This window comes from Aythya ferina, assembly GCF_964211825.1.
Source record: "Aythya ferina genome assembly, chromosome: 1".
Lineage (NCBI taxonomy): Eukaryota > Metazoa > Chordata > Aves > Anseriformes > Anatidae > Aythya > Aythya ferina.
This window is the reverse complement of record NC_140296.1, coordinates 24791154-24804757: the sequence shown is the minus strand read 5'-3', so window position 1 is coordinate 24804757 and position 13604 is coordinate 24791154. Positions and strand designations below refer to the sequence as shown.

At 33.4% G+C, this 13604-nt stretch overlaps 1 protein-coding gene across 10 annotated transcripts in view; it reads right to left on the bottom strand.

Annotated features, from left to right (window-relative positions):
* Positions 1-13604, bottom strand: part of NBEA (neurobeachin) — a 522340-nt gene that overhangs the window by 277322 nt on the left and 231414 nt on the right. For all 10 annotated transcript variants that reach the window (XM_084537470.1, XM_084537471.1, XM_084537462.1 and 7 more), the window contains 2 exons: positions 13149-13275; positions 8457-8584 (listed from right to left, as the gene is read on the bottom strand). In XM_084537470.1, the coding sequence (XP_084393596.1) occupies positions 8457-8584; positions 13149-13275 (255 nt within the window). The remainder of the gene's footprint in view (positions 1-8456; positions 8585-13148; positions 13276-13604) is intronic.

The window sequence follows — 13604 nt, the reverse complement described above, 5'->3', positions numbered from 1 at the left end:
CTACAGGTGATGTTACAGTAGTGCTTAAACATGTTAAGAACTTTCTCAAGAATCATTAAAATTAATTAAAAACTATTTATATGAAATAAAATTAAATAGATCTCTTGTAGATCTCTTGAGATATATATATATTTTTTTTTTTTTCCTAGTAGGAGACAAACTTTAAAAAAGAAAAAAAAAAGGAAAATTATATTCCATTAAAGTGGAAAGTTAGGACAAGAAGGAAGAAAAAGGGACATCTGACCTTGATTGTAGAAATATATATGAGGAATATGAAGTCTGAGGACCACAAACAGCTTCTAGTCTTAGGTTCCACTGGCACCATATATACAGGCTCCAGTATTCTGTGCTTTTCTTCATATGCTTTCAAAGAACAGCATTTGGTATGGTTGGTTTTCTAATCATGTTATTTTTATAGTAGCACTTTCAATAGTAATTTAATAATTTCCAACATCTAGTGGCTTCTGTGTTTACAAGGACAACTTTCTGAACTTTTCAGCAAATCTTAATTTACTTAACTACCAGCATTTGTTTTCCTGAGGGCATCTATTTAATTATTTATTTAGTTATAATTCTGTATTTTGTTTAATATATGTAGTTGATTCTAAAATCTAAAATTTTAAAATCTATTCTAATTCTAAAATCTAAATTTTACAATTACAGATTCACAGAATTGTCTAGGTTGGAAGAGACCTCAAGATCATAGAGTCCAACCTCTCACCTAACACTAACAAGTCCTCCACTAAACCATATCGCTAAGCTCTACATCTAAACGTCTTTTAAAGACCTCCAGGGATGGTGACTCCACCACTTCCCTGAGCAGCCCATTCCAATGCCTCACAACCCTCTCAGTCAAGAACTTCTTCCTGATATCCAACCTAAAACACCCCTGGTGCAACTTTAGTCCATTCCCCGTCATCCTGTCACCAGGCACATGGGAGAATAGACCAACCCCCACCTCGCTACAGCCTCCTTAAATGTACTTATAAAGAGCGATAAGGTCACCCTTGAGCCTCCTTTTCTCCAGGCTGAACAAACCCAGCTCCTTCAGCCGCTCCTCATAGGACTTGTTCTCCTGACCCCTCACCAGCTTTGCCACCCTTCTCTGGACTCGCTCGAGCACCTCGATGTCCTTCTTGTAGCGAGGGGGCGCAAAACTGAACACAGTACTTGAGGTGCAGCCTCACTAGAGCTGGGTACAGGAGGACAATCACTTCCTTAGACCTGCTTGCCACACTGCTTCTTATACAAGCCAGGATGCTGTTGGCCTTGGCCACCTGAGCACACTGCTGGCTCATATTCAGCCTACTATCCACCAATACTTCCAGGTCATTGTCTGTCTGGCGGCTGTTCAACCACTCTTCTCCCAGCCTGTAGCTCTGCTTGGGGTTATTGCGCCCCAGGTGCAGGACCCAGCACTTGGCCTTGTTGAACTTCATACAGTTGACCTCAGCCCATTGGTCCAGCCTATCCAGATCCTCCTGCAGAGCCTTCCTACCCTCGAGCAGATCAACACACATACCTAACTTGGTGTCATCTGCGAACTTACTGAGGGTGCACTCAGTCCCCTCATCCAGATCATCGATAAAGATATTAAAGAGGACTGGCTCCAGTTTCGAGCCCTGGCGAACACTACTAGTGACTGTGAATAATGTGATTAATAACATTTTTCTTTTTTTTTTTTTTTTTTTCTCCATTGATAAAGTAATATAACCTAGGGAAATTCTACCTAATGGAGTCTACACACATTTTGGATTTTAAAGATGCCCTGATCATTAATTAATGTAACAATGATAATATAATCAAGGGCATATAATCAAGGTGCCAACAACTATTTCTACCCTTAAGTTACACTGGTACCACACAAGCCAAAGACAAAGGAGAGGGCATAAGCAGTTAACCTCTGTTACATACATGTAGTCTAATACATCTTAGTAAGTGTCCAATTCATTAGACCGTGGCTCATATATGTAATTAATTATTGGCAGGTTTATGTTCAAGAAAGTGACAGATGCTATGCATTTTCTAGTTGCTATCTGGATCTCTCATCTATAATGTTTCCTGCCATGTTAAACATCTGTTCAGAGCACACTTCTGAACAGCACAGGAACTTCAGTAATTCAAGAGTTAAATCTCCAAATCAGATCAATGTGCATCCTCTTCACTTTCTGGTATTTATAATGATGTCCTTTTAAAAGCATCAAAAAGGAATATTATGTGAGAGAAAAATGTTCTGTAATTGGTGTGGGGGCCTTTACAGTTTGAAAATTTCACTGTGGATAAATAATGAAGACTTCTGCTGTGCTACTTGCTCTTTAATTTTTCCTCTGAAAACAAAATTGGGGAACTTACATTACAATACTAATGTATTCTGAAAAACAATGTGAAAGATGTAAAACTTTGAAACTTGACTCAGCTGGCATGCACATGAAAAATTAGGTAGATTTGAAAATCTACTCAACCTTTCATCATTTTGTTGTTCCTACCATAAAGACTTCTAGAAAACTGGTATTATTTTTTGTCTCCATGAATATTGGACTCAGCAATATTCTTTAGACAAAAACACCTTCAGGCCCAGAGCATTTGGACAAGTAAGAATAATATGTGGAACCTTCCAGTAAGACACTAAGATAGAGATAGAGAATCACAGATAGAGAATTTATTACAATAAATACATCAAATTCCAACAGCCTATAAATAGGAGTTTGAACTTCTTTATTATTTTCCTGTTTATGAAGAGATTACAACATGTACCGGTAGGATTTCAACCACCAGTAATAGTTTTAATCATATGCATTGGAGGATTTCAAGGGTTTTCAAGAGGGGGCTACTTTTCAGTTTTTCCATTTATTCCCTACACAATGATGGTATACCCCAAATGATACCACATAGCAGATATTGAAGTTGATGAAGAAATAGTAATGTAATTACTGTCTCAGCCAAGACATTGTAGGGTATCTTTTCTTTAACCAGACATCTATTTTCATGAAAATTGGAGATACCTTTTAAGCATCTTCTGTTAAACTGGTTGAAGCTGGCTAACACAATCAAAAATTATCAAAGGAATTAAAGGCTGATCCTTGAGTGGATCCAGTGAGATCATATAAGTCTTAGAACCACAAAAAACACATGGCTATGCATTCATACACTGAAATATGAGGACCAAACTATAGCTGTCACGAGCCTTATATGTGGGTTGTCTGACTAAACAGGCTTCTTCAGGCAGAGAAAGTAGAAATTGTCTCATAGACTATACTAAAATGAGCTTCAACGTGATAATTAAAGAATTTCACTGAAAAATAAAATTTAGTTATATATATATGTATATAAATCAGGAGAGAGTCTTATTTCATGGTGGCTTGACCATCTTCAATGCCTAAAAGGCATGATATATTCTCAACTGTATCTGGCCAACTGTGGAACAAGAAGAAAAACGCCTTTTCTTACAGATCGCTCAGATCGCTGCTGGTAGCTAGCTTACATTGAAGACTATCTATCTATGACCATGCAAACAAACACAGTGATGGCAACATTAGAGAAAATTAAGGTCAATACAGACTACCATTATGTGAAGGGTACAGCACAGAGGAAATGGGGATTCATGGGTTCTGAGGCAACAATAAAACACCAAAACCATTCAGCAGATACATCATATTTTTTGTCTTCAGAAGCTGCACTGAAGATTTATATTTAGAATGAAAATTTAAACCACTTAAAGACTATAAGTAACATTGATCTCAATACTTGATGATAAGTTCTAGTAAAGTTCTCCACCTTATTTACCCTCATTATGTGTTCTGTTAGTAGAAAGACTGAGATATCTGGTAGTATCTAACTTTTGCACACATGGCATGAGGATCTCTCTTATCTTTGGTACACTGGATAAATCCAGATGCTTATGTTGTAGTTCATTGAGTTTATCAATCACTCTTGTACCATGATCTTTTTTTCCCTCTGCAGTATGTGCATACCTTTCCTGAAATACTCACTACAGAAACGAATGGTAGCAGTTTTACTGAAGTTGTGCACAGAAATGAATCTACTCTTTCTAAGCTTTGCTGCCTCAGCATGAAGCTAAAAGAGCTCAGAGTATGCTAATTAATATAACAACACCTACTTTCTTTGTGTGGTTTCTTCCCTCACCTCCTAGATATATCTGTCTAGGTATAGCTTGCTCTTTGTTCCTAGCTATCCAACTTAGCATTTGGCTGTGTGGAAATATGCCTATTTCTTGAGTTGCAGTTATTCCACAAAATGATTCAACATTTCTCTTCAGCAAAATGCCTTTCTTCTGATTTTTTTTTATTTCATTGTCTAATCAGTTAGCTTTGCCAGAAATAGTTCCACGGTGTAGTTAAGACTATTATTAAAAGTATCAAAAAGTGGATCAAAAAGTGGCTCACAGAAATTTCAACATTATTAATAGTTTCAGTTTTACTTAGAAGCAGTTAATCCTATTTAAAGCAAATTTTAAAATCATAACACTATGTTTGTATTCTCTTTCTCACTTGTTAATATTTATCTATTTATTTATTTTCTTCAGAATGTCAGTTAGTTTCTTTGCTACAGACTGGGAAGCAAATACAAGAAGTCAGATTAGTTGAAAGAAAACACACATATAAACACAAACAAAAATATTTGGGATGTGGCAGAGTGAAATGAAAGAGTGAGAGAACAGAACAGAATGAACAGGAAAGGAAATTTGTGCAAGTGCATGCCATGACTCCACTTTCTAGCATCTGTGCTCTTGAGCACAACAATAATAAAAAGGTGCTGAAAAATTTTTGAAGAGAAAGCCAAGGGCCACATTAAGCACCAAATAGGACTTCTTATTTTTTTTTTTTTTTCCCTCCAGAAACTATAAAGGACTTCCAGATTACTACAGTATTTCAGGAAAATTATTATCCTGTTTCTCCTAATATAAAACTCAGTATTGTTCAAGGAAATCAGAAAGAAGTTGTGATAGTATTCTTAGATGCCACAGTGATGCAGCCCTTGTGGTCTTTGGGAGCTTTTAAAGTAGTGCCATTGAGCACTCAAGTTCTCTCTCTCTATCCAAAGGAATGTTTTGGGCAATTTTTCAATTGTTTCAAGAAGTCTCCTGTCAAATACCATACAAAGCTAGTATGGCATTACTATTATTATTACATACATCACCATTTCTATTGAATATTTTCATAGGGCCATGTGGTGAGTTAATGAGGAGAAACTCCTATTAGCATTTAAACGTTTTTTGTTTTATATGATTTGAATTGTGTATGTATCAAAAACATATCAAATGTATGTCAAAGAATTTGTAAGAGATCTTTTGGAGAAGGGGTATCTGGCTGGCATTCTACCTAAGTAATCCCACAGGAAAATGAAATAATAATAATAAAAAAAAAAAATAAAAAAAAATGGTAATGTTTGTTTGGTATCTCACCAAAGAGAAGAGAAAGGATCATTTGTGACTATGTTTCAATCTTATTCTTGTTGTTTAGGATACTCCAAGTACAGCTGCACTGAAAACGTTTCTACTTATTTGTACTCAACAGAGAGAGGATATAACTTTTCTTTCGAATATGTATCATATTACAGTTGCCTGTAACATTTTCACCTAAAAGCTAGAATGTTGTAATGCACTTTGCATGGAAGGTATTTGCAGACCATATGGAAACTAGAGTTAGTGAAAACATATCTGTGCAAGTGTTAAATGGAACTCCACAATGAGTATGGCTAAGTTTAAATATATGACCTACACATATTGCATGTTTGTTTCCAATTAGATTCTATACTGACAATTTTAACCTTTGCAACTTCTGTTCTCTGAGGCATTGAAGAACCTCAGGTGATGAAGCGCAGTAATACTGGGCCGTTTTTGGCATATTTTGTTTAAAGCTATTTGCAATCAACTGCAGTCATTTTTAACTTATCAGTAAGGACACCTTCCACTTACATAATATTCTGGAAAGTGGATGAAACATTTGAAGAACAGTGAAGTGTATGATGCCTTTGAAAAAAAGAACTGGTTTGGGGAGAAAGGGTTTGGGGAGATGAGACCTATTTCAGTAAGTAAATGGGTGAAGAGTTTTACCTATAGCAATGCAGTGTCAGATTACTACTTGATAGGGTTCCCCTTCTATCAGGGGGTCCTTTTGAAAAACAGCACCTTCAGATTTGATTAAATGAAGTTTATTTGTTCTTTTTTAATTCCTGTAAATAAAACCTTTACATACAAAGCAACAGATTAAACTATTTCATATAAAACTGTCAAGCTAATTGGTACTTGCCCATAAAAAATCAAGTTTAAATTATCTAAGCTCAAAATAAATTCTACTTACTCAAATATCTTGAATTACTCTACTAATAATCTCTGTTTTGCAGAGTCATTATACAGAGAGCACTTTCAGGGGATAAGACTTTACCAATAACTTTAGTTATTGGTAAACAATGACAGGAAATTTGCAAGTAATTCAGGTAAAGGATTAGGAGAGAATTTAGAATTCTCTTTTAAAGGGAACTCAGCTAGGTAATACCAGTTTAGTTGAAATCAAGTCTGCAATGAAGAAAACTAAGATGAGAAGTACACAGTGACTGTAAAAGTTACTCTGTGAGTTCCTTGTTAAGAAGAAAAAAGTCCTACTGCTTTAGAAAGAGTGAACAGAAATACGAGTCCTGAGGCATATAGTGCACGAATCTAACCTCTGATTGGATTTTTCTCTTTATAGATTGCTATTTCAACATTTTGGGAAGAAAGAACCTATTTATTTATTTATTTATTTATTAAAAATTAAAAATGAGAGCAATTGAAGAAAAAGGTAAATACAACACTAAGGAAAGAGTGATAGAAAAAAACAGTAATTTGGAACTCAGTGTTTGGTTCATAAACGGTTATTCCTGAGAATGAATTGTATGGCTGAATCATAGAAGAGACAAAATTTGGAAAGGCAGTCAAAGTGGATATTGGAATAATGCTACAGCCAACAAGACCAGATCTCTGTCTGGACAGAAATGACATAGACTCATACTGCCATGTACTGTGGGGTTCCTGTGGCCTGTAGCTTTTCAGTCTTGTCATATGCTGAAAAACGTTGGACCCCTGTCCACACTACAAATTGGACCAAAAGATGAAGTCAGAACAGCACTGGAGAAGAAACTTTTAATCTATAAAAGAGCTGAGGTGAAACTAAGACAATTGTATTTGTATTCTATAAAAACTATAATGCAATTAAAGAATTATCAAACAGAAAAAAATAATACTGCTGCAAATTTTAAAATCAACTTTACTGAAATGAAGACTTAATGAAACACATCAAATATTTTACAGTCATCTTGATGTTCTCACTGAATAGCTCAGCTTCAGGTGTCATTAAGTGAGAACAGCAACTTACACATAGCTATGAAATAAACAGTATTTAAAAAAAAAAAAAGTAAGTTTCTGAGAATTACTAAGCTACTTTGCCACTCCTTGTATTAAAAAAAATATATATATATATCAAAAAAGGAAAACGCTATTTAAAAGATTTGAGTCACAAGGTCAAATATTTCTAGAATTAAGAAGAAAAGAAGGCCAACATGGGGTATAATAACTAAGAGCATAGGAAAAGACTCTACCTCTACACAAGTATTTAGAGAAAATGTATATACAGCAGAAGGAAGAAAAACTGTTTTTCTTTCTTTTGTTTTTCCTGCAGACATCTTCATACAGTATGAGTTTTGCATTAATGACCCTTCTACCTCTCGGTAACCAATATTGACAGTTAATTGACAATAAGAAATGGAAGAAAAAATTTCCTTGACTGAATATGTTCCTCTGGATATATGAAATAAGAAAAGTGCATGCTCATGTCATTCCCCCATCACTATTTTAGCTGTGCTAGTAGTGATTCATTACTTTCTACATAACTTCAGGATTACTTAATGGCTCACTTAAGAGTTTTCATTACTTTCTCAAATTTTATAACTACTTAGTGGTAAAGACAATGCATAAAAAAATCATTGAAAATGTTCAAAGATACTTCTCTTAAAATAAATGCACACATACATACATAAATGCTTTTTATTCTCCTCTAGGGACAGCTCTTTATCTGCCCATGTGAATCCAATTGACCCACCTGAGGAAACAATTTCCCTACCAAATCTAGACACACATATCAATAATATTGGACCACATTCTTCACTTTATTTTCTTCCATAAGAATTGATTGTACTTTTTTCGACAGTTTCTCAAAGTCAGTATGAAAGACACATTATTATTCTGAGGAGCAAAAAGCAAATTACAGAGAGATTTTTGCATTCCAATGTGACAGGATATCTCAGGGTGACATTTTTAATTACTCTATATAAAGTTAAATGAGAGTAAGTGAAATCACAAGACATTAACAATTGATTCATTTATTTATCAAAAATAGTTGAAAAGAAACAGTATTCATATCAAACTACTAATAACTAAAATAATATAATCTTAGAAACAGTACCTTCAATCAACAGCTCTTGTCCATGACTGCCCAACAATGTACGAGATAGGAAAGGGGCAAAATCAACAAAAATTTCTCTCAGGAGAGGGGCCACCTTTTCTAAGGCTCTTTCAAGCTTTGCCGTGATACTGTGGAAAAACAGAGACCATGATTGGAAGAAGACTTAAAACTTGAAATTAAATGATGTCAAACCACACCTATTTTTAAAAGTTTCTGTAAGATTCTTTAGAGAAGAAAATGACCATAATTTAAATTATTTACATGTGTTTAAATGGTTTTATGTAAATGAAAATGCCATTCCAGATTCAGCAGTGTGGCAGCCTTTTAAATTCTACAGCATTGAGAGAGTTCCAAAACAAGCAAACTTTTTTTTTTCTTTTTCTCATTTTTAAACATGGAAGAAGAATGTCAGATATTTCACCTATCTCACCTTATATGTTATATATATTTGAAAACTTGAAGAGAGCAGTTTTTATTCACATAATGCAATCACAAATAACTTGATTTTTTCTTCAAGCTTTCACATAACAATATCTGTCATTGAAATGGTAGACTAAGAAATGTTCTAGACAAGGTAGACAAGGAAGTGCTCTAGAAAAGGAATCAAGAAAAATCAATGTTCTTTTCTTCAACTTTGGGGGAAAATGATCACAGGTAAATCACTTTGCTACTGTATTTCTACTTTTCTGCCTGCTGAGACTTTTTGAGGCATGGAGTATTCCTAAATTTCTACTTGTACAATGGGAAGGTGTGTTGTGACTGCTTCTGAAATAACATACCTTTTTCCAAGTATACAAAGCTAGCAATAGGACTGCTGAGGTTTGTGTACTATCTGAGGAACTCTATCTCCTTAGATTCCTTCTTTATTCTGTCCCTTTTAAAAGCTGTCAGAGCACAACACCTGTGCCCTTTGAAACTCTTGTGCCAAGATTAAACACTTTCCACATAACCTCAAAGAAATGATGTATTACTGAAAAACAAATTATATTACATACATATTCTGGTCTACCAATATATATACATATTTATTAAGTTTGTTTCTTTTTTTTTTTTTTTTTTTTTTTTTTCTTTCTGTCATTTCCTTTCTTTCTTTTACTTTTTTCTTTCTTTCATTCATTTTTCCCCGGACAGTTTGTAGCAGAACATTTTCTTTGTGCTGAAACTACAACAACAAAATATTATTGGCATTTAAAAGCACAGTATAGGAAGAAGTTACATTTATTGACAGAACCTTAGAGAATGAACACTAACAAATTTTCATAGGTATCTACTACATATAAATGTTAAATAAATGTGGACCTTTTGATTCAGGTCATATAAAGATTCCTACAATTAAAAACAAATATCACATTATAAACACATTGGAAGTTTTCCTTCAATAGGTTAAAGTGAATTCTTATAGCTTATTTTCTTTCAAGTTGCTGCTTCCCTATTTCAAATTAAGATATTGATTTTTTAATATTCTAAATCAGAGTTTCATTGTTTTAAATGATTAGACGGAGTGAATTTCATCGTGCTAGAGCTTCTATTGACTGTACTTGAAACACTGATGACTAGCTTTGAGTTTTTCATTTGCAATATAGAGCAAAGCAAGCTTTTGCTGCTAGAGAAAAAACTACTAGATATATCTAGACTAGACTTCTCTAAACCATGTTTTAAATTAGGCTTTCACCGTAAATTTACGTAAAGGTTCTAAGTTCACGTAACTGAAAACTTCATGTACAATTTAAAAAAAAAAAAAAAGGAAGTTAAAAAGTTTTAAAATGAAAACAAAAATTTTTCAAAAATTTTTATCCAAAATTTTATTTAAAGATCCAATCACATGGGAGGTATGGTTGTGCTGTTAATCAACACTTTGGATTAAACATTCTATGATTAATACCTCAAGGTATTTGAGCATCTTGCTATCAAATGGATAGTGATTGATCTTGTACATTATGGATCTATTCAGAGGGAATTTGGGATAGTATTCTGTAAAAGTTTAAGATCAAAGTTTAGCACTCTTTAAAAATTAATATTAAATGATGGAAATTAATATTTAAATAGAGAAAAAAATAGAAAAAAAAAATCTTTTGCCTTTTTATAAAACCAAGGTGCATTTATGTGTTGAAAACTGACTGAAGCTCTGCTCCTTCAGTTTCAAAAAGAAGAAACAGAATTAAGAAAAAAGCATAAACAGAGACCCCAAAAAGATTCAGGGAAGCAGGTGGCTCATCTACTGAATTTATGGTCCAACCACATGCACAGAGAGAAGCTAAAGAGGACAGACAGACTGATCTGATACTACAGCTGCTTCTCACATCTATTATACCTTATAATGCATCCTGCAATCATTAGGGAACTCCCTATGGAGATTCATGTAACTAGTTTTCATGACTGAGCTAAGAGTTTTTAAGGATATTTTGTGATCAATAAACAAAATATTTTTTCCTCTCCAGTTGTACATATTCTTAAATGCAAATACATTTTTAATAGCATCCAAATTCAAGACTATTTACTTTGAAAAAAAATATTAAGAAAATAAATAATATATATTATATATAATTATATATGATGTCCATATACACAAAGGTGATAAACTGGGACAGGGGAGACAGCAAGAGCACAAAGGTGATAAACTGGGACAAAGAATACTTAAGGAGCATAGTAGCAGCATCAGATTAAAAAAATACTTTTTAAACTGCAGAGGAAAAAAGCAAATAACCCGGTGAATAGTTCTTAGTAGTTCTTAGCTAGTGCTTGAGTTGCTCACAGAGAAGGAATGTAAGCAATTTACTTCAATCTAGTGAGAGAATTAGGTATGCAATTTGTTTACTTCAGCCTGTGAAAATAAAGGTTTACATAAAACCTACCAAGAATGACAAGAACAACTTTTATTAAATGTACTGTTATGTACAGTATCAATCGCAGGGAACCCAAGTTCCCTTTTTTTTTTTTTTTTTGATAGCTAAAGATTCTCATAAGATTTGAAATGAAACACAATAAAATATCATAGAATGTATGATATTAAAAATGTATCTTTTAGAGTAAAAAGAAACAGAAGGCAGAAGTGAAATACTTTAAATGACAATTGAAAATATTTAGAAAGAGTAAATACTTTGTATGTTCATGATAAAGTTTAGTTTGTACAATGTTTTGCAATTTCTGTAATATTATGTGATATCAAACAGAAAAAGCAACATGAGCCTTGTATATATATAATCACCACAGCAGAGATGTAACAAGATTCTGAGATAGGGGCACACACTGTCGCAGTCCCAAGTATGCTACCTTTGCAACCTCAGGCTGGACCAAACCTCCACCTACGAATCAAGACTATTAAATGCCTAAGAGTCCAAGATCATCCTCCTGCTCACTCTCTTCTGCTTGGTCTACAGCAATAAGGAGTTATTTTTTTCCTGTGCAGTTACTATAAGGGAAGGCTTAGACAAGTTAGCTGTCACTTCTTGCTTTCGGTCCCCACAAACAGCTCTGATTTTTACAAGCACAATAATTTTAAAATGAGAAAAACAAAAATGGTCTATTACCAAAATAAAGTTTTAGTAGAAAAGGAAAGTGAAGAAAGGAAAAAAAGCCCCAAAGACTCAGGCTGATTAATTTATCTACATTTTTGATGTAGTGCTCCATATACATTTTTTCATTGACTAATTACATATAGTACTTGGAGTACAACTACTTTTGAGTTCAAATTCAGAATTCAAAATATGAAGGCCTGATTTTGCAACTGAAGTTGTTCTTTGACTCCTGGACAAAAACTTTCAAAATGCTTTTGAAAAAATATACGAACGTTACATTAGTAAAATTGTTTAATAATAAATTTATTAAAGATTCAAGTTAATTTTAACATACTTCAATATCTGAATTTTATAAAAGACTTTGTCCTCAGAAATATACTGTCCTAACATATGAGACAAAAATAGTTTTATGCACTGGAGTGCACTAAGGAATTAAATTCTCCTATAGGACAAGACCTGGCAACTTTTAAGCTCATGAACAATTCATGGTTGCTGTTTTCATTCTAATCTTAAAACCACATCTTGAATTAGCTAGCCAACTAAGGGACAATTGTCAGCTCTTTACTATATCCAGTTGCAGCTTTTTAGGGCAAATAGGTGTGCACATTGAAAAAGTTGAAAATCTGTCTATGGCACAAATGAATACCTTTACTAAATAAATTATCATACAAAGATACGCAATAGGAATTTTAGAGGGTGATTTTAGGGGACTATTCCATAACATGTTCGTCTTATCTAGATCTAGTCCACCATTTAGTTAGCTGCACAAATGCATGTTCATTTTCACCCTCTCTAGTTTAAATAGGGCTTTTGTTTGCTCAGAAGAATTTATGTCTCTCCACTTACTAATGCCCTATTACCAAGTTGTGCTTGCATTATGATTTTTACTTTCATTACTGAGTGTTGTAAAAAGCTGGTAAACTAAAAAATAACTTTTAACAAAGTTTTAGTGACCAGCATAGTCCTAAGAAATTAGGCTTTTCAGTGAAGTGTTATTTTAGTTTCTACATTCTTAGTACTAAAGAAGTTTATAAATACATATTGAATTATACAACTAACTACAGCAAGGCGTAATGAAGAAGCTAAAATACATATTCCTTTTTATAGTGTTTTGTATGTATGAGGTTGTTATGGGAAAAGAAATGATAATTAATATTAAAAGATAGAAATTGTGTACCTCATATTTTCAGCTGAATCCTCTGGCATTGGAGCAACAGTTTGGACAGCTGGGAGATTTTTGCTGGTAGCACCATTCACAAAGCTGGATGACGAAGAGGAAGAAGAAGATCCTGAGTCTACTGCACCTGTCCCCCAAAAAATACAGGTCTTAATTCAATCTGAAAAAATATAACTTTTAGAAACTTTTAATATAGTCCTTGTCTTATTCATTTACTTTTAAGTAAGGAAATAATGTTACTTAATCTAAAACAATTAAAAACATTCAATTTGAATACCATATAAATTAATATCTTATTTTGCTGGTATAAAAATAACAAACTAAATAGCTACTGAAAGTCAGGCAAAATAAATCCTTACCTCATTTTCATTATTCTCAAATTATATTCCAAAGATGAAAACATTTTTACATCATCTTGTAAATCAAGAATTTTCTAAAATAGAGGTATATTTAAGA